This window comes from Mastomys coucha, unplaced genomic scaffold (genome assembly GCF_008632895.1).
Source record: "Mastomys coucha isolate ucsf_1 unplaced genomic scaffold, UCSF_Mcou_1 pScaffold9, whole genome shotgun sequence".
Lineage (NCBI taxonomy): Eukaryota > Metazoa > Chordata > Mammalia > Rodentia > Muridae > Mastomys > Mastomys coucha.
This window is the reverse complement of record NW_022196915.1, coordinates 18,073,933-18,095,659: the sequence shown is the minus strand read 5'-3', so window position 1 is coordinate 18,095,659 and position 21,727 is coordinate 18,073,933. Positions and strand designations below refer to the sequence as shown.

Here is a 21,727-nt window from a genome sequence, read left to right as displayed (position 1 = left end):
CATCTGAATACAGCTACAGTGTACTTATTTATAATATTTTTGGGCCAGAACAAGTGAGCCGGGTTGACCAGAGCAAGCAAAAATCCTAAAATTAATTCCCAACAACCAGATGAAGGCTCACAACCATCTGTACAGCTACAATGTACTCATATGCAATAAACAAACAAACAAACAAACACATAAATAAAAAACAAATAGGCACTCCAGCCAGGGAAGCAGGCTAGGCAGGCAGACAGAGAGCTCTTCACCTCTCTGTCTTCTCTAAATTAATCCTCCAGTCTCATCCCATCTCTCCAGCAGCAGACCTGCTGCAGTCTCCATTCCCCTCCAATGGATCATGCAGATCTTCATCTCCAAAATTCCTGCCTCCACTCATTGCTTTGTCCAGGCCTCCAACTCCAGCAGGCACTCCCTGGGAATCCACGGGCCACTCTGACCAGGGAAGCAAGTAAGTGAACTGTAGATCTTCACTTCTCCCTCCATTCTTTCAAGTTCAATCCCCCAGTCTCACCCCAGCTCTAAAGCAGAGCATCTGTTGAAGCCCTTCCTCACTCTCTGCCCCCATTCCCAGAGAACTAACTAAACAGATCCTAGAACTCTCTGTTTCCTCCTTCTCAAAAAGCCCCTCCACAATCTCCCATCCCATCCCCATTCCTAATTTTCAGGTCACAATACCCCCAAACACATTTTACCTGGAACCGCAAAGAATCATGTATATCAGGACTCCAGAATATTTTCCTACAGGCAACACACAGCTACCACACTCTCCTAAAAACCAGAGAGGATTCAGAAACCAAGATACAAAATGCCCACCCAGCTATCAACTATCAGCACCTAGAATTACAAACTTCTCAATCCCAAATGCCCAGCCTCTAGTGTAAAAACACAAGAACCATGATAATGTGTCTCCATTAGAGCCCAGAAGGCCCTGAATACTTAAAAATAATTGAAACACAGGTAAGAGACTTTAAAACAGCCTTTATGTCTATGATAGAGATCCACAAAGAGGAAACAAATCCCTCAAAGAAATCTATGAAAACACAAATAAACGGTGTAAGGAAATGAATAAAACCATTTAAGATACTGTAGGACCGTGAAAGGTAGCTTGGCTCCTGTTGACCTAAGGCTATTGCCTGATTCCCAGGCACCAGGCTCCTGTCGTTAGCCACAGCCCCCCAAGGATTTGTGGCTATCAGTCACATATGGGCAAAGCCCCAAACTCCTCCACTTGTAGAGGATGTGACCTGTAGTTAAATGGGTTCAAGACAGATCTCCATTTTAATGAGGTACCTAAAGGCCTGGAGGATTTAGCCAATAAGCTTTCCTTCCTAGACACTCCTCCCTACAAAAGGTATTTAACCTCAGGCCCTCCCTGAGAAGTGGAATGTGGTTTTACATATCCATATTCTGCCATGTCAATAAATGCCTTAAAACCATGGACTGCCTCTTTTCATCAGGATCTACTGTGGGAAGCCATGAAAAAGGCCTTCACCTACAGAGCCACTGTCTAATCTCTCATAGAAGAGAAGTGCCTCTCTGCACTCTCAGCCATGGCCACCACCAAGCCAAGCTCAAGCCCATCACCATCAAACCAAGGACTCTCCTCTCGGACCAACCAGAGCTCTTCCCTTTTCTCCCAGCCCCAGGCTATATCCAGCCCACAGGCCCCCACTCCATTGTCAGCTCTTCCATGGCATCCAGTGGAGCCTGGGTATCCAAGAGCCTGAGAACCAGACAGCCCTGACCTTGTCACAGGCCCAGGAACCCCCAAACCAGTTCTGGCTGTCCTGCACTTCAGACTGTACTTTTCCACCCCTGAACAGTGTCCAGGGGCTGCCCTGTGGTCCAACACCTGCCTGGCAACAGTGTGGGATAAGCATGGTTGACTTCTGGTGTCCCAACTCCCCAGCAGCCCTGTGGCAGAGTGGATGTGGGACCCCATAACCCTACAACATATGAAAGTAGAAACTGAGTCAATAAAGAAAATCCAAACCAAGGGAAATTTGGAAATGAGAAATTTTGGAACTCAAACAGGAACCACACAGATAAGCCTCACTAACAGAACACAAGAGATAGAAGACTCTCAGGTGTTGAAGACACAATAGAAGACATGGAGACCTCAATCAAAGAAGATGTAAAAATCTAAAAATCCCCTGGAACAAAACACCCAGGAAATCTTGGGCACTATGAAAATACAAAAAGACCAAATTGAAGAATGAGAGGAACTGAGGAAGGAGAACAAACACAGGTCAAAGGCACAGAAAATAGTTCCAACAAAATCATAGATAAAAATCTCCCTAGCCTAAAGAAAGAGCAGCCTATTAAGGTACAGGAAGAACACAAAATAGACTCAAAGAGAAAACAAAATCCCCTGAGCACATAACAATCAAATCCCACTAATGGTAAATCACACTTTGTTCTTTGTTGGAGAACAAAGAATACAAAGAATGGCAAGAAAAAAAGACCAATTAACATACAAAGGCAGACCTGGTAGAATAGCACCTGACTTCTCAACAGAGAACCTAGAAGCCAGAAGGGCCTGGAATAGATGTGCTGCAGCATCTAAGAGACCAGACTGCCATACAGACTATTATAACCAGCAAAACTTTTAATCACAATAGATGGAAAAAATAAGGCATTCCATAAAAAACATTTAAATAATACCTATCTTTATGCTTGGCCCTACAGAAGGTAGTAGAAGGTAAACTCAAACCTAAAAAGGTTAACTACATTCAAGAAAACATGGGGAATAAATAAATTCCAACCAGCAAAGTCAAAAGAAAACACACACACACACACACACACACACACACACACACACACACAATCACCATCATCATCACCAGCAACAAAATAACAGGAGTCAACAATCACTGGTCATTGAGATCTCTCAATGCCAACAGTCTCAATTCCTCAGTAAAAAGACACAGACTAACAGAATAGATTGGAAAAACAGGATCTGCATCCAAGAAACACACCTTGACATAGAGGATTCATATCACCTCAGGGGTAAGGACTAGAAAGCTATTCCAAAATAAAACTGGCCCAAGAAGCAAGTTGGTGTATCCATTTTAATATCTGACAAAATAGACTTCAAACCAAAACTAATCAGAAGAGACAGGGAAGGACACTCCATATTCATAAAAGTAAAAAAGCCCATGAAGAGAACATTGCAATTCTTTGTTTGTTTGTTGAGGCAGGATTTCTCTGTGTAATAGCCCTGGCTGTCCTAGAACTTGCTTTGTAGATCAGGCTGGCCTTGAACTCAAAGAGATCTGTCTGCCTTGGCTTTCTGAGTGTTGGGATTATAGGCATGTGTCCACATACACAGCTTGACATTGCTTTTTTTTTTTTTTTTTTTTTTTTTTTTTTTTTTGCCATCTTGGCAGGTTATAGGAGGGAGGGTCCCAGGACCAGGGGAAGAGAAGAATGCCATAGGCAGGTGGGGATTTCTTCCTGTGGTTTGGAACTGATACAAAGAGCTTAAGATGGGAGGCAGAGAGCCAGTTGGTAGACACAGCAAATATTAAGCTCCACAGAAGTGAGACGTTATAGAGAATGAATGAACACATGTCTTAAAGATATGTAAAAGTCTTGCCAGAACAATTTCTTGGGATCTCTGAATGTGGTCTACTCATAGGGTTTCTGGAATTTCTTTGCCTGGTATGACATAGAGAAAGTCTATGATATTCATATTGATCTGTGCACCTTCCACGTTCCATATGAATGTCTCTACAGAGCTATGTGCTGCTTGTAAGGTTTGTATATTGCAGAATGGAAGAGGAGATAGCCCTGACAAGATTCACACTCTGAGATGCTGGGGATCTGGGATCTTCCATTTTAGCTCCCTGCTTGATCCTACCTTGTGGGATGGTAAAACCATGCCAGGAAGCTTGGTAAGGTAGAGCAGGTCTGAGACCCAGAGACTCAGTGGGTACACACTTGAGACTTAGGCTACTTCTCGCTCTCTGCCAAATTCCTAGCCTGGAACCCGTACCACACTCCCCACATAAGGGAATGTTAAATGTTAAGGGGCTCTGCAGTGTACTGGGTTTTACAGGGGTGAGGGAGCTTTGGGGACAGGTTTCAATTCTACAGCATGGACTTACTACATTTCCCTCCCTTAAATGGGACATGTCTCCCTCCACTCTTCCCTGGAGTTGAGGGAGAGCTGCTGTGTGCAGCCCTTCCCACATAGATAGGTCTTGTTCTGTTGCAGTAACTGTGGGCACTATGGTCTCTCCTGATTTCCTCAGCTCTGTGAAGACGTTTTGGTATGTGACTAGTTGCTCAATTTGAAATATATAGGGGAAGAGACTACCAAAAGATCTTAGCCACTCACTTCATGCAAACCCAAACTTCATCCTTTTTTTGAAGTTTTGAGTGTTTTGCTTTCATGTACATATATGTCTAAGCATCACGTGTACACAGTATGAATCAGGACCAAAAGAAAGTGTTTGATCTTCTGGAGCTAGAGTTCCTGATAACTGTTCACTGCCCTGCTCAGAATCAAGCTCAGTTCCCCTGGAACAGCAGCTTGCACTCTTAATGGCTGAGCCAACTCTCCAGTCCCATGACCCTTATACCGTTTTTTTTTTTAATTTTATTTTTTTACAATCCAGTCATTGCCCACCCCCCCAATCTGCCCTTCATGACACAAAAATGAAAAAGAACCAAGTAAATGCATTAGACTTACACACAAAGGATTCTTAACTCTATTTCACATAGATATTCAGCCTAAAAAAACCCAAGACATCCAGAATATTGCTGACCTTCATTTTTATTTAAATATATTCATCTTGAAAGAGAGGAAACTACACAGAAAATATTTTATATAAATGTAAACATGCATGTCTACATCAGAATTAAGCAAAATAAATTTTTAGGCACAAGATTTTAAATATCATTAAAGGACACAAGGAATCTAAGACAGAAATAACAGGAAACAAAAACACACAGTTCCTAACACTTAAGTTGGTCTTCCAAGCTACTGGTTAAGGCCTGAGTTTCAAAAAGTTTATGTTTCTTGCCAAGTGGAAAGATCCAGTTTGGCTGTTCTTACTTAATACACATCTACAAAATAATTCTCTTTTAAAATAATTAATAAATATCTCTCTCTCCTCCCTCTCTCTTCCTGTCTCTCTCTCTCTCTCTCTCTCTCTCTCTCTCTCTCTCTCTCTCTCACACACACACACACACACACACACACACACACAAAACCAGTCTCTCAAAAAAGGGAAGGACTTTGGAATTTTCAAGTTTCCCTATTACTACAGCACATCACCCACAGAGAAAATTATTCTGCTATAGAAATAAGCTAACAAGTGGCATTATACAAATCTCTAGTTCATCTGTATTGCATTTTCCCAATGTTTTTCAAAGGATTTCCATGGCATCTCTGTAGAATTAGTCTTTCCAACTCACCCAAGTGAACATTGCATAGAGCAAATAAAAGGTAATTTACAGATTCAGTAGAGACTTTCATGGGTATATTTCTAGCTTTGTCTCAATGCCTGGAATGTTTCTCTGTTTACCCTCCATCCTTCAACTAGTAGTTGTCTCCGTATCTTCCCCAACCAGAGTAGGAGCACCTGCATGTCTAGTTCCATGATGACAGCCCCTGCTTTTGAGGCGCTAATACCAACAGAGACCAGGTAGAATGGTAGTTTGTATGTACACCAGGGCGTACACATAGGTTGAAAGAAATGAAGAGTTGGTGAAATAGTGTCTGAGGAGCTCTAGAGAGAGGTTTAGAGCGGGTGAAGAGGAGGGAACAGCAAAGGCACAGGGACAGGAAGGGAGGGAGTCCTTTGGTTGGCACAAGGATACCCCTGAGAAGCCATCTGGGAGGCTACATTCTGGATCTCCAAAAATAGCTTTCTTACTCTGGTGGGAGAAGTGGAAAGAACCACCAAAGGATTTGTGCAGAGAGCAAAAACTGGAGCCATCTACAGAATGACATGTGTTGCTGGTAAGCCAGGTGACTGGGTAGTCTGAGGCACAGAAAGCTCGATTTATCAAAGCCAGTGCCACATGCAAGTACCTCCTATGGCAACAGTCACCAACTAGCATGCCAACACAAACCAAGGCTTTTGGAGAAAAGCGGGGCAAGGGAAGACTTAAAGAGGCATTTTTAGTTCAAGTTCCTGGAACCTGCCACAGTCTGAACAGGTTACAAGCAGTAAAACAATTCAATCCCCACATCTAGTGACAATTCAAGTCACCCAGTCATAACCTTCACCTTCCCTGAGCTATCATTACCAAAGAATTATAAAGCAATTATCAGTTTGCTATAAATAGGTTCCCACCTGGCATTGGATCCACCGAGCATCTCCCAGTGGGCCAAGACTAAGCACCAGGTACCAGTGCACACTCTGCATCTGAGCTTGTGCAGAGGTGCAGGTGTGCTGCTGGGCAATGGCCCCTAGCCCATCTCAGCTCACTCCAGTCTCTGTGGATCAGTGGATCTATATGGTGCGTGGACCACATAGTTGGCCTATATGACCTAAGGCCCCACCATGGACTATTCAGTTCCTTTTTAGGTCCAGACCACCTTCCTCCACTAGTGCAGGAGGAAAGTGGTAAGCAGAGAAACCCGAGGAAAGAACAGTATTATTAATGTCTTAAAGGGAAGATAGGGATTTCCTAGGATATAGTCATTCAGACTACAGAGATGGGCAGCGACACACAAGTCACCACACACTTCCTCAATGTGGAACACTGACTAGTGACCATTTTCCAGCAAGAACATTTATTTGGAAATGGCACACAGCAAAAGGCAATCTTGTGATTCTTTTCTATAAAAATACCCCCTCAGGCTGGGAGTCAGGCACAAAGAGTGGCACAAAAGCAAACAGCTTTGAAGCCTGTCCTATACTCCCCAACTCCTGTCTGGATTCTCATCTGTGGAGGCTTGCTGCTGGTGAATGTGCTTAGAGGTTCTTCACTACATCCCTCTTTGATTCCTACCCTCTGCTAACATCCTGGGAATGAAGAACAACCTAGGGATGGATTCGCATGAAAGCAAAAGCCTCAGATGAGCTGAGGATGTGTGTCAGCACGGCGGTGGCTGTTCAATCTGCTCACTCTGCCTTGAATGTGCTGGAACTGCCTGAGTCTGAATCCAAGTTGAATGCCATCAATGCTTTTCTGTCTTTTGGAATCCAACAGAAAGTTCCATGCAAAAGAATCTGAAATCAGCAAGTGTAATTCCAAAGAGGAAGGAGTGAGCAAGCCTGCTGCTGTGTGCTTCCCTTTTCCTAGCTGTGCTGGACTGAGCTATTGGATCTAAACACACACACACACACACACACACACACACACACACACACACACACCTCAACTGACCCAAAGGCTCTGCCAAGGCCAACTTCTATGGTCTTGTCAAACTAGGTCACAAAAAACTTCCTTACCACTTTGTATCAACACTGTAAAGTGGTCTTAATGTATCTTATGACACAATTTGAGGATCTCTTTTCTTTCCATGTCCTTAAAAGACTTATATTTTACTGATAAAGAGCACCCAGCCGAATTACTGGCCTATGAAGATACGAACTTTGAGTGTCCTAGACCAGGGTACATTGGTCTGTTTTTCATTAACAATGTTAACCAAATAAAACAGAATTCTGTTAGTTCTCCTATAGATATACTTAAACTCTGAATCAAGAGATTGTTCAAAAATTACATGAGAAATTCACCCACCACCACCAAGTTAAAGACTGAGTATCTGAGTGCTTCCAGGCCTTAACTCCTATTGGCTCTGATTCGCAACATCGTCCTATGGCGTGTGGTCCCGGCAGACGGAGCTGGGTCTTGCAGCATGTTCGCGTACCAGAAAGCAGATTTCAAAAGCCTGATGCTAGTCATCACTGTCACTGCCAGACTCACTTAGCTGCAAGTCATTTCCTATGAAAGAAAACAAAGTCAAACTGAAAGCACGGCCACTGGCCATTAGCGACTTCCGTGGCTCCGCTGCCTCTCCACTGCCCTGGGCTCTACCTGTAACGTAACTCACTACACTTTATTATGCTTTATTTTGCCTTCTCTTAAAATACCAAGACTTCCTTAAGATTCTTTGGCTGGCTGCTCAGCTATCACATCACAGTAAAAGCTTGTTAATCAGGGCTGGAGACATGGCTCAAAGATAAAGAGCACTTGTTGCTCTTGCAGAGAATCCAGGTTCGATTCCTAGCACCTACATTAGTGGCTTACAACCATCTATAACAGCAGTTCCAGGGGGTCCAATGCCCTTTCTGGCCTCTTCGGGCATCAATGTATGTGGAGCAACACATAGGCAGTCAAAACACACAAAAGATAAAAAAGAATAAATATAATTTAAAAATTAAAAAGCAAACAAATAAAAATGAAAAACAAAAAAACTTTGCTAATCCAATTTATTAGGCAGAAAAACCTATTTGGCTCCTGGAGAAGGCTGGTGCAACCGCACCTTCATCATGTGCAAAGCAGTCGGGTACCGCCTGTTAGTACTGAAGAGGAGCAGCAAAACAGGTTTAAATATGTTCACAAATGGCAAAAAAAAAAGTAAATAACATACAGCATTTGTCAGACTAGCTCACATGAAGTTGCTTTATAATTAGATTATTTTATTTTATGCATACCAGAGTTTGGCTTGCATGCATGTCTACACAGTGTGGTGTCTGGTACCCTTGGAGGTAAGAAGAAGCTGGATCCCCTGGAACTGGAGTGGTTGTGAGCTGCCATGTGTGTGCTAGGAATTGAACCCAGGTCATCTGAAAGGACAAGTGCTTCTAATCCCTAAGCCATCTCTGCAGCTTCATTAAGTTGTTTTAAAAAAAGCTAAGTAGAGCCAGGTGTGGTGGTTCATGCCTATAATCTCAGTACCAAGGAGGCTGAGGCAGGAGGATCACAAACTCAAGGCCAGTCTGGTACTATGCCACCATCCCAAATACCAAAAGAGCTAAGGAAGAAGCATCCCATTATGGAAGCTGAGTGCTACTTACATCTGTAGTACACTAATCCAATGTCCTCTCTGCCCATCGCTGTCCAAGGTATTAATATTACTTTAAATCTCAAGTTTGAACTAGTCAGCCCTTAGGGAAACTCCAGTTTCTTATTTGGGATATAGGTACCTAGGATTTCAAAGGACTTGACACTTTAAGCTCACATAACAGAAATGTATACAAAAGAATCTCAGCTGATATCAGCTGGATGAAAGTGAAGGTCTGTATTTCTAACTTCTAGCCCAGCTTTTCTCTGTTCCTGGAACCCTTTCAGAGGACCCATCCCCATCCCAAGGACTTACTCTTCTGACTGTAAGGACAGACTTTCTACCTGGACCTCAACTTACACCGCAGATAGGGCACACCAGGCACACTGCTGAGGTGCCTGAGGTTAGCAGGTGGAAGGATCGGCAGTGCCTGAGTGGGTAGAGGTCAGGCACACCCTACACATCCTCCAAGGTACTGCACAGCCCTGAAGGAAGGAAGTACCCAGCCTGGAATGTCCACAGTGCTGAGACTATTAATGACTGTCCGGGCAACACTGCAGGGTTAACGAGGTCTGCAGTCCCACCTCTGCTGCCAGGCCTTCTAGCTCCTCAAAGAAGATTACCAGGAGGGAGACTATTCACCATGGAAGATTCCAGGGAGAGAGCACAGCTGGCCCACTCTGAAACAAAGCCAACTTTATTCTGGCTTTCCTCTGTTTTATATCAAATGGAGGAATAGCTACCCAAACATGACAACACTCCTTCTTTTCACTTGCCAAAGGCTAGGAGGTGTCCAAAGAAGTAATTAACTTTTAAAGGCTAGGAGATGGGCAATGGAGGCATATCTTAAACCTGGTATATGGAAAACTGAAGAGCCTACACAACCAAGTTTAAGCACTTGGCAGAAGTCATAGTCACAAGTAAGAGGAAAAAGAATGAAAAGACTGGGCGTTTTGGGCCTCCCCAGTTTGTCTTCATCAAACCCTTTCCTTTGCCCTAACCACCTATAGTTGATAGGTTCTAGCACAAGGCAAATGAGGCTGCATATGACCCTCAGGCACCAAAGGAGGGCACACTTACTGAGCGTGTTCATGAGCTGAGCGCTTCCTTGGGGCCTGCTGGTCCCGTTGGCTACTGCAGGCCTGCTGTTGTAGGGCTGCTGGTGTGAGGGCTGCAGAGGAGAGGCTGGGCCATTGTCCTCGCCTGCGCTGCTGGAGCTGTCGTCATCACTTCCTGAGGAGCTCTCAGAGTCGGAAGAGCTGCTCCCGCTGCTGCTGCTCATCTGCTCAATAATGTCCACCTCGGCCCTCAGCTCTGCAACGACACAACTATGAGATGAACCAACTGCAGCAGGGGAACCCCCAAAACCAACAAGAAGACCTACTCTGTCTCTAGGGTTGATGGGAATACTGAATTCACCAAAATAAACAAAATGCCTGTTTTAGAATGACTCTTCTGTGTAAGAAACACATCAGGGTTATTCATTAGTCCCTTAAATACTTTGATCTGGGTGTGGTGTGTGCTCTAACCTAGCAGTTGGGCACTGCAGTTAGGAAGACTTTGAGTTCAAGAGCAGACTGCGTTACAGAGCAAGACCTGTCACAGACAAAAAAACAAAAACAAATATGAATTATTGTATAAAACCCCAAGTAAGAGAAAAAGAATAGAAAAGCGTTTATCTAGCAGTTGGAAGTCTAAGGACTTATTTAGATGCTCCTGTCTTTGTTTCTCTCTCCGTCACTGAGATTAAAAACTCTGGCAGAAGAAAGGATTTATTGTGGCTCACAGTTCCAGTCCAGCCTATAAGGGATGCCACAGAGGTAGGAGCCTGAGACTGAAGAGAGACAGCTGAAGCCTCTGCTCACGCCAGGGACTCACATCCAGGGAATGGTGCTGCACGCGTGTGTGCATCTTCCTCAGTCTAATCCAGACCATCCCTCAAAGCATGCCCAAAGGCTAAGTAAGCCCTCACAGGAGAGCCAAGAGGCACATCACCAGGGACTTCAGAACCTGCAAGCTGACAGTACTAAACATCGCACCTGCTCAACAACAATGAGATCGACGTCAACAGACTCTCAGAGCTAAGGCTGGACAGCCAGAGTCACCCTGAGTCCTTTCTGACTCCCAAAGAAGCCCTGGCAAGGTAGGACACATGGTGAAATGCCACACCCTCTTTTTGACTCTCACATATTTGATCATGGCTCTGTTCGTCCTGCATTCTTTGTGGATGTCTACCAGAGGTGAAAAAGCCATGTTTTCCCTAACCAATCCAATGTCCCTGAATACCTGTAGGACTAACAATGCAGCCATAGATTTTTCCTGTCCAAACATCACTACGGTGTTAGATGGCTCCAGGCCACTCTTGGCCTAATTCCCATTATACTACAGTGGAAACTTCCACAATAGCTTTCTAGAATCAGAGAGGGAAAATAGTTAAGAGGTGCCACAACTGTTCAAAACTCAGGGTGACTGTGTCTACGAGAAGGCAGATTTCTATAGAGTAACAAAGGCAAACTCTCAGGAACAAGCCTTCAACTCCTCTTGTTTTCTACTAGGGATTGCTTTTGTTCCATAAACCTTATAAATGTGAACTATGCTTAGCCCCATAATGCCTGAGAGTCAGGAGGACCAGAACAATCTACCATATAGGACAAAAGCCAAGGTAAGCTTGTCTCAAGTCTGCAAAGGAAAGGCCCAAGGCAGACCTCTAAGTCCTTCTGGACCAGATTTCACCCATTGGCCTCGGCCTTTCAGGATTACATGCTTTGAGTCAGCAAAGAGCATCTAACCCTGGCATTTGTGGCATTCCCTTAGTAAAGTGCTTAATTTGCACACACTGATCAGCAGATGAGCCCAGAAGCAACACACATAGGATATTCTTTATGCACTTTACAGTCCTGTAAAGCTTTGGTTGATAGTAACGCTTATTTAAACCTTAAGCTTCTAAGAAGACAGTTACATTCAAGCCACCATGCATGGACTCATTCTCGTCCAATGATGTCCATGAGAAAGTCTCGGTCCTCACAAGCTCCAGAGCAGGGATCTCTGTTGAGATATCTGTATGGTAGGTAGCGAGCTCTCTGAGCTCCTCGAGAGCACCTTGCCCACCCCATACAATGGCCCGGCTCTGGCTCTGGCTCTGGCTCTCTACCTCTTTTGATGTCATCCAGCTGGGGCTCAGGTGAGGGGTTATCCTTCAAGGGAGAAGTTTTGGGTCCTGCTGGAGGCTTCGTCGGGGCTCGGAAGGGCATGGGTGGAGGTGGAGGGGGCAGCTGTGACGGCTGTGATGGCTGTGGGGGACGAGTGGACTGCTGCTCCATTCGAGCTTGGATTTTACTGCTTCCCTCAGCTCTGAAATAGACATCAAATCAAGAGGCAAAACAGTATTTCTCAAGATGACCAAGCAAACAGGCAGCATCTGGAGAACCAATATTCTTTCAAGGTGACTGAAAATCTAATTGTTTAATTTCACCATGAGAATGCATTCAACATCCCTATGTCTACTGCATCCCAGAACTGAACTACGCACCAGTGATGCAGGGTCAGTGAAATGACCCTCTGCTTGCAAGGCGCTCACCTATGTACACCCTAGAATTCAAGATCCTTTAGCCATAGCCTTCCAAGAGCTGAGATTACAGATGTGCCACATCTAAGCTCAGCAAGGAGATAAAACACAGACATAATGTGACTAAGCATTTTTACAAGAAAGTATCACACTATGACTTAAATTCAATATAAAGTTGTAATAATAGATATACAAGTTTCTGGATAAACTGGATTATGAATTAGCCTAATGTTTCTTAGCTAAGCATCTACACAAATTCCCTAGAGGTCTCTGCAGGTTCTGACCTAGTAAGTCTTGAGATTCTGCGAGCATAACAAGTACCCAGGAGGTATGCTGATAGTCCCCAAATCACAGAGTAGACAGAGAACGGAGTGCAAATGGGTATCCCAGGAGTAGCATGTTTAAAACAGGCCCTGATACAAACCAACAAAGGATAGGACAGAAACAAGTACCATGGGCACTTCTCCTGAGGTGAGGCCTTAGCTCTAGCAGTCAAATTAGATAAATCACAACTTCTATAATCCCCACTCTCCAAGAGAATAGCACTTTTCTAAGATTACAGGTAAAGATTAAGTGTGCTACACCTAAAACATACTGGCCCATGGTAATCTCAATAAATGGGAGCTGTTTCCTTTTCTAGAGAAATGAGTGAAAGAAAAACAGAAACAGATATCAAGTTGTAATAGTCTCTAAAAACCTACTTAGTGTTCTGTGAAAAGGAGCGGGGAGGGGAGGAATGGGAGGAGAGGACAGAGGGGCACTGTGACTGGGGTGTAAATATATAAATAAATTAATGAAATTATTTAGTGGACTTGTGATTTAGCTCAGTGGTAAGAGCACTCGCATATTATGTGCAAAGCTCTGCATCTGCCTAGTACCCTCCCCGACAAGAACCTTAGTCATTATCTTATAATAATTATATTACAGTATGTTTATATAATGTATTGACTTTCAAATAAACTCTAACATTGAATGAACCCAAAAGTTCACTATTTTAAAAATTAGGAAAGTTCTTTTGTTACTGTTTTTAAGTTTTTGGTTTTTTTTTTTTTTTTTTTTGGTTTTTCGAGACAGGGTTTCTCTGTGTAGCCCTGGCTGTCCTGGAACTCACTCTGTAGACCAGGCTGGCCTCAAACTCAGAAATCTACCTGCCTCTGCCTCCCAAGTGCTGGGATTAAAGGCGTGTGCCACCACTGCCTGGCTCTGTTTTGTAATTTTAAGCCTATACATATAAATTGAATCCCCTACTTGATAGTATAAGAGCAGTTATGAGCCTGACAAAATTGGCTCAATTATAAATACCCTGTTCTCCCCAATGACTTCATGTTTTAGATCTCAAAAGCATTATTTCTTTTTACTGTATTCGAGAAAAACGTATATTTTATTGATGTGTCTGAGACACGAGTAGCTAATATTACTGACTGAACACTATGAGCAAGCAGATGTTCATATCCTTATAAAACTGGACTAAATGCCACAAAGATTTAGAAACACTTAAGGCTATTCTCAGCACATGAGACCCTAGTTTTGATCCCTACAGTGCAAGAGGAAGGGAGGACACGGAAGTCGGCCATACCTTGTCTTCTTGACCTGAATGCTGCTGCTGAGCTTCTCCAGCACATACTCTCCAGTGTCATGGTTAATAATGAGCACACAGTCTTTCTGATAGGGCCGTTTGTTCCCTTTGAACACCGTCATTGGTGGTGTGGACCCCTGTTGGCCACAGAAGTATAAGTATAAATACACCAGCTATGAACAGTCCACCTTTACCAAGGACACGGCTTCATCGAATCCTTCATCAGAGCCACTCAGAAAGAGCAGAGGACTCATCTCGGTCTTACTCCTCTAGCTTTCCAGGAGTTATAGTAAGCACCTGGTTTTAGGTAGTCAAGAAATATAGCATAAAACTTTAAGAATGTAGAGAAATATTTCAAAGAATAGTAATGCACAAACCGAGGACAATTAACCTTGTCCTACACTACATAGAGCTATTCTAACTGGTTAGAGCAGGGAGTGATCTTTGTATTTCTTTGTAATACAAGAGCCCAGGGCTTCCCCCTCAGGCAAGGGTAGCCAGCCCACTAGCCTGGTGAGTGGAAACTAGCCACGTTAGTCATCACCCCGAGCCTTTCAACAGCTCCCATGCTGCTCTCAAGCCAAAGGATGACATCTTTAAGGCAGGCCCCTGACTCCGCCACCCATCTCTGGGGTCTGTGGTCTTTAGGAAGAAGCTCTTGTTCCTGCCTCATGGCTTTAACTGGCCTGCCTGCTATATTTTGGCACTGTCTAAATTATTCAACCTCCAGTTAAGTTCAAATAACTCTTCTCTGGTTTTCCACAAGTGTTTATTTGGTTGGTTTTGAAACAGGATCTCATGTAGCCCAGGCTAGCCTTATACTCTCAATCACCTTGCTTCACCTTTCAAAGGCTAAGATTACAGGAAAGCATTGTATCCAGCAACTACTATATATTCCTATATTTAAATTCCAGACCCTAAGCTGCACAATGTCAGAAAATGTACTCATTTGGTTTAGAGTTAATTCTTAGGGCCTAGTAATGGGCTAGTACATTGGACATTGACTTAGTATTTGTTAAATATAAGATTTAATTTGTTGTTCGGATTTTATAAAAGCACAAAACAAAACAACAAATTAAATTGCTTGGCTCTTCAGCCCCTTATCTGCACAGTAGAAACTTAGATCTGAAGGGAGCTTAGGGACCATGCACCTAACCCCTTTGTTTCTCACTTGGGAAATTAAGGTCCAATGGGAGATGATGTAATCTTCCATGGACCACACGTAATAAAACAGGAGTTCAAATGAAAAGGCCATTTCCTCTGCTCAAGGGTTTCCAGGTTTGCTGCAGTCTGCATCATTCTGTCACCAGTCACAGAACTTTCTGTGTTTGAGGACAGAGCTGTGACATGTACTAAGAAACTGTGTGTGTGTGTGTGTGTGTGTGTGTGTGTGTGGTGCATGCATGTACACGAGTTTTCTGTGTATGGGCAGGAATATGTACAGGTGCATGTATGTATATACAAGCACCTAAAAGCCCAAAGCTGACACCAGGCACCTTCCTCAATCACTCTCCACTTTTCTTTTTTTGAGGCAGGGTCTTTTGCTGAATCTAAGTCTAGCTAGCCAGCTTGCCCCGGGACACCATGTCCTTGCCTCCGTAAATGTGGGCTCACCAGCAGCTGCCACATCTGCCCAGCTTTTTACATGGGCTCTGAGGCACCCAAACTCCGGTCCTTGTGCTTGAGTCCTTCATTCCCTCAAGCCTCTCCCTAGTCCAGAGTGTCGTGAGCACAAACACAAGGTCTCCTTTCTGGTTTCCTTTGGCTGAACTGGGGGTTGACCCTAAGACCTCATGCATGCCTCTATCAATGAGCTACCACCCCCCAGACTCAAAGTGCTGCCCTGAAGACAGCCTTACATTACAAAGTCTTTGGTGCAGCTTTTAAATGAGTTCTTCACCCCTAAATTAGCTGAGTGTTCCAAACTTTGGTTCTTGCCCGGGACCATCAGCCTGCACTGGATCCCTTACTAAATATAGAGATGTCACTCTGGCTCCTGGCCTGCCTTCTGGCTGTTCTATGTTCAGGAGCTGCAATTGCTACGCAGGACACACAGGGTCCTTTTCTCCAGAACTGCTTGGGATAAATGTTATATATGTCTAGCAAAGGGGCCACTGTCTAGACAGAACCTTGCCTACTATACTATATATTGGACAGAGAGAGGTAGTCAGGAATAAAGACAAAGAACTACCTTGAACCAAGCCCCGAGACACATGAGTAAGAACCCACCTGACTCCTAAATCCTTTTTTTACTTATGTTAGCTCTTTAAAAATCTAAAAAAATAAAAAAAATAAGTAAACAGAAGGAAATTTGAACATTAGACCAAAATGGGAAACAACTTACAGGGATGTGTGGGAGTGTGATGGTGACTTCATCTCCTTTGCCAACCTGGAGCTCTCCTTCACAGGAAGTGTCTATCGATGCTGGCTTAAAATCATCTAAAAAGAAACAATGGATATTTCCCACTGGGTGGCTGAAATGAAGACTTCTCTGGTATTTTAATTCAGATTAAATAAAAACAGTTGAGGATTCCTTTATGTGTGTGTTCCTGTATGTGCATAGGCATATGTATACAAATATCTGCAGGTACCTATGGAGGACAGCTTTAGATAATCTCTTAGGTACTATTTGTCGTGTTTTTCTGAGACCGGGTCTCATTAGCCTGAAACTCACTGAACAGGCAAAGCCAGCTGGCCGGTGGGTCCCTAGGAATCCTTCTGTCTCAATATCCCTGGCACTGAGATTGGAACTGTTTACTCTGTGGCTCTTTTATGTGGATTCCAACTCAGATATTCATATTTTCATAGCAAGGACTTCACAGATTGAACCAACTCCCCTGCCCCACCATTTGAAATTCTAAAAGGCTTCATCATAGAAAAATTAATATACTTTATTCATAGTATAATGAGTCCCAAATGCTCTCATCCAATAGTTATCAACTCAGAAACACCTCTACATACACAGCCTTCAACTATACTATCATTTTAGTGTAGGGAGCTGAAACTTATATACTCTCTGAAACTTACATACTCTTATGTTAATACAAGGCAACCCTTCTTCCAAGTGACAGGTAAATAATTAACATCGCACCCATCCATAATAAGGTAATTATTAGACCTGTGTATATAAAAGCAACACAGCAAACATTCTTGACTATAAATCCTACATGAGTCACAGGGGGCCACATGAGGTTGACCTCTTTTTGCACAGAAATGTTCAAAAATAGAACATTCCAGCTGGGCGGTGGTGGCACACACCTTTAATTCCAGCATTTGGGAGGCAGAGGCAGGCGGATTTCTGAGTTCAAGGCCAGCGTGGTCTACAGAGTAAGTTCCAGGACAGCCAGGGCTACACAGAGAAACCCTGTCTCGAAAAAACAAACAAAAACAAAAAAACAAAAAAAGAAGAACGTTCCACATTCATGTTCTCATTTTGGTGGGGGGGAAAAGTCTGGATATGTTCAGAAGCAGCCTGGTGAACTCCAGAAGTTACCCTGCTTTTGTTCTTGTAATTTACACGTACACAACAGGAAGAGTCATTTTACTTCATGTTAACCCCATATCTGACTCAAACGGCAGGCCAGGGGCACATGTGCAGAATCAAACTCAAACTTATACTGCCCTTCTGTGGAGGAAAAAAATTAGTCAACTGGGAAATGACAATCTTATCATTTCCCCAATACTGTCTCTCTGCAACAGCTGGGTCTGCTGTCAGTGCAAAGCACAGATGTGCCTGCGTGACAAGAGGCCACACAAAGATGGAACTTTAATATCTAACACACCCCCCGCCTGTGTGTTGAGTCACATCGACTAGCTCCCATGACAAAGCAGGTCTTAACCCATACTAATGCTACCGGAAACCCAAAGACTGTGAATCACAGAGGGATGTACTTGGTCAGTCATGTCTTGACTCAGGACACACAGTGGAAGTACCCCTCTCCGAGTCTATAATCATGTAGAAAGGGCCCAACATAATGACTATTTCCACATTCCTTATGCTGCCGTCTTCATTTTCCAAACATAGGCCAGGCTTTAACTTATGCCAGATTCACGAACTATAATTTTATTCTTCAACCACAAGTGAGTTGGCCCAGAAGTCAAGGTGATGTAGGTGACTTAAAGACATTAATCTCAGCTAGGTATAGTGGATCAGGTCCATATTTTCAGCACTACGGAGGCTGAGGCAGGAGGACTGCAGCATGTTCAGGGCTGGCCTGAATTATATAGTGACTTCTAGGCCAGCATCACCTAGTGTAAAACTGTCTCGAACAGCAACAACAACAAAATCAGTGTGAAAAGAAGCAGAGAGGAAGAGAAAACCTTATGGGTGGCACGATGAATGCAGATTCCCTGGCTCTGGGAGACCAAGAGCAAGGGGAAAGGAATGGAGTAAAAGACGCTCGTGGCAAACGGGAAGGCTTTTCCAGGGCAAAAGCCCTGATGGAATAATTCGACAAAGAGAATGGGGATACAAGGGAGGAGAAAGGGGGCATCGCTACAAAGGAATAAAGTCTGGCATAAGAGCTGGGAAGGGGAATTTTGAAATAAAGGGGCTATGACCTTCTGAAATAGCATTTGAGACTGTAAGGTAAAAGAATAGTTGGCAGCAACCAGAGGTTTGGTTTGGGAGAAGCGATTTGAAAGTTAAAAAAAAAACAAAACAAAACAGAAGTTCCAGAGGATCTGGGATGAGAGGTAAGGAAAGTGACGCTTTAGAGAGCCGGGATTAGACAGGAGACTCTGGGCTGGCACGTGGTGGCCAGGGAGCCCGAAGTGAACCTAGAGGGGCGCTCACTCACAGCGAATAGTGTGGAAGGAGGCCCGCGGCCGCTTCTCGAAGCTCTCCCCGAGCCGCAGGCAGTGCTCCTCACGGTCCAGCAGCGGGTTCGCCGTGCCGTTCATGGCCTTGCACTTGCCTGGCACCCGGATCGGCGCTCTCCTCGCGCGGCCGCAGTCCCAGATCCCCGCGCGAGCAGCCCGCAGGACTGCGCTCCCGGGACACAGCTGCGGAGCGCGCACTGAACCAAGTCCGCGCCCACCCGAGCCCGGAAACCAATCTACTCCGCGTCTGGAGAGACTCTGCGGAAGTAAGGCCGCTGCAGTTCCGGCATTGGGGAGGGACTTCCGTTTCCCCAACGGAAATAGCGGGGGCAGTGCCATGGAGAGAGAACTCCCCGGAACAACTGCAACCCACAGTTCTAGGCGATTTCTGGTCTGGTCTAAGGAGGATTACACCTCGGCTAGAAGATTCTACCCTGACGCCTGGGCTTGACTGACGGGTGAGTGTGCCCTGACCTATTCTTTGCTGGTGACCCTGTGAACCGATGACTGGGAGCCCAGAGCGTGGGGAACTGAGTGAACACGGGTTTGAATGTAGGTATGAATGTCCCTGAACATGTCCGAGACCCTTGCGGCCTAGTTTATCCGAAGGTCCAGAAAGAGATGACGGTTCTCGGGACCTCAGCCACCCGTCACTCGGTCCTTCCCCCTACTTCGCTCCATGGTTGCGGTGAGAGGATTTCAGTTCTTGGCCGACGACGCTTCCTTCATTTTATGGGTACGACCGGAAACTCCGGCCTCTCCTTCACCCACCGCGAACCCTTGTTTGTCTGGTAATCGTCTCCTCGCTTTCAGTTAGAGCGGTTGTGGCCGTTGTTTCGAAGTCACATTTTCCACGGGTACTGAACCTTGATGAAAAATTTTTTTCTCACATTCTTTCAGTCAACTCCTGGATGCGTTCCTTTGTCCCAACTAAACCTATTCCTTGTAATACTTGACTCATCTGATTTGAATTGGGAGTCCAGTCCGTGAGAGTTCTGGTCTCTGAGTGTAGTAAGCTCTGTGCAGTAGAGACTGTCTTGGTCTTTATGACCTCTCCAGACCCCGGGCAGGGTGTTGGGTAGAGTCAGCATCTCTCTTGTGTTAAGTGAATTGACCCCAGCGCCTTAAAGAGCCCTCCAGGAACCTCTCCCCCAGAGTCTCAGACTCCTTTAGAACCCAACTCTAGAAGTAATAAAGAACTCGATAGTGGTCGGGAGGATGAGGCAAGAGGAAGTACATTCAGGGGACAGCCTGGGCTTCTTCAAGGCCAGCTTTTCATAGCTAGCCCCTGGCTCAGATGAACTGGATGGGGAGAGAAGCAGGCCGGCTGTTAGAGAATCACTAGCCAGAATCTCTCTCTCTCTCTCTTATTTTTTTCCTAAGTAACATCGTATCCTGTTGAAGCTGGAACGTCACCTGGGGAAACAGCACCAGAGAAACCCCTGCGTCTGAAGTCCCGGCATCCATTGTTCAGATGGTTGGCGAACAGAGGACCTTTAGCAGCAGTGAATGTGTTTCCAGCAGCTGCAATGGCTTCTTTCCAAAGGAAAGGACTGCAAACAAGGATCCTTAGCACTGAAGAAGAGGAGAAACTGAGAAGAGACCAAGCTTTGGTGTCTGCTTTTAAACAGCAAAAACTGGAAAAAGAGGCTCAGAAGAACTGGGACCTTTTTTACAAAAGAAACAGTACTAATTTTTTCAAGGACAGACACTGGACTACCAGAGAGTTTGAGGAATTAAGATCATGTAGAGAGGTAGGCTGGGGTCTTCTCCTGGCCCGAGCCATCTTCATTTATGATGCCTAGAAGAGGGGTCCTTTATTACATGTAGAGTGTGGTCCAAGCCGGGAACCTTGGGTGTCATTTCTCAGGAGCTGTCTTGTTTTTATGAAACAGGGTCTCTCACTAGACTTGGGGCATACAGATTAGCTTGGGCTAGATGGCCAGTAAGCCCCAAGGAGCCTTCCTACAATGGGATTCCAACAGTGGGGTACTGCACCCAGCTTTTTTGTTTGTTTGTTTGGTTGGTTGGTTGGTTGGTTGGTTGGTTGAGACAGGGTTTCTCTGTATAGCCCTGGCTGGCTGTCCTGGAACTTGCTCTATAGACCAGGCTGGCCTCAAACTCAGAAATCAGCCTGCCTCTGCCTCCCAAGTGCTGGGATTAAAAGGCATGCGCCACCCTGCCCAGCTCACACCCAGCTTTTTACCTGAGTGCTGGTGGTTGTGTGGCAAGCACTTTACTGATTGACCTACCCTAAATAAAATTATGAAGTCTATCAAAATGCACCCAGGGAGAGTTCTGTTTCATTTCAAGTATGTTTAGCAATGTCTGGGCTGTTTAATAGAAAACAGAGCTTTAAGGTTCTCTTTTTCGATTTGTTTATTTTATTATACATATGGGTGTTTTGCCTGCATGTATGTCTATGTACGATATGCATGTCTATTGTTTGTGGAAGTCAGAAGAGGGTGTCAGAGCCACTAGGACTTGAATTGCAGGCAATTGTAGGTTCCCATATGGATGCAGGGAATTGAACATGTGTCCTCTGGAAAAGCAAGTTCTCTTAACCACAGAGCCATCTCTCCAGCCCCTTAATGTTTTCTTCTTAGTTAAAGCTAATCTGAAAGTTAGAAATATTAAATATTCAGAGTAGCTGGGCAGTGGTGGCGCACACCTTTAATCCCAGCACTTGGGAGGCAGAGGCAGGCAGATTTCTGAGTTTGAAGCCAGCCTGGTCTACAGAGTGATTTCCAGGACAGCCAGGGCTATACAGAGAAGCCCTGTCTCAAAAAAAAAAACA

General features: G+C 44.6%; 2 protein-coding genes across 11 annotated transcripts in view; one reads left to right on the top strand and one right to left on the bottom strand.

Moving 5' to 3' along the window:
- Positions 1-7,486: 7,486 nt before the first annotated feature.
- On the bottom strand, positions 7,487-20,005 carry Eaf1 (ELL associated factor 1). The gene is made up of 6 exons (XM_031361776.1): positions 18,909-20,005; positions 16,454-16,548; positions 14,110-14,246; positions 12,120-12,319; positions 10,049-10,282; positions 7,487-7,905 (listed from the first exon to the last, which is right to left on the bottom strand). The coding sequence occupies exons 1-6, from the start codon at positions 19,267-19,269 to the stop codon at positions 7,859-7,861; spliced, it is 1,074 nt and encodes a 357-aa protein (XP_031217636.1). The 5' UTR covers positions 19,270-20,005; the 3' UTR covers positions 7,487-7,858.
- Mettl6 (methyltransferase like 6) overlaps positions 19,165-21,727 on the top strand; it is a 22,031-nt gene continuing 19,468 nt past the window's right edge. For 3 of the 10 annotated variants that reach the window (XR_004116212.1, XM_031361783.1, XM_031361784.1), the window contains exons 1-2: positions 19,169-19,388; positions 20,314-20,684. Coding sequence is in view for 7 of the 10 variants with exons in the window: in XM_031361783.1 (XP_031217643.1) it covers positions 20,460-20,684 (225 nt within the window). In the remaining 3 variants the exon portion in view is untranslated. Of the gene's footprint in view, positions 19,389-19,883; positions 20,119-20,313; positions 20,685-21,727 lie in introns of those variants that run through there. The other 7 variants (XM_031361781.1, XM_031361777.1, XM_031361782.1 and 4 more) reach the window with 6 other exon arrangements.

Excerpts from the sequence above, each read along its gene's own strand:
- Eaf1 (XM_031361776.1), bottom strand. The coding sequence starts at position 19,269 with ATGGCACTGCCCCCGCTATTTCCGTTGGGGAAACGGAAGTCCCTCCCC. Across the intron at positions 12,320-14,109 it reads ATTCAGGTCAAGAAGACAAG|AGCTGAGGGAAGCAGTAAAA; the intron begins GTATGGCCGACT and ends TGTCTATTTCAG. Across the intron at positions 10,283-12,119 it reads GCTGGATGACATCAAAAGAG|AGCTGAGGGCCGAGGTGGAC; the intron begins GTAGAGAGCCAG and ends GTGTCGTTGCAG.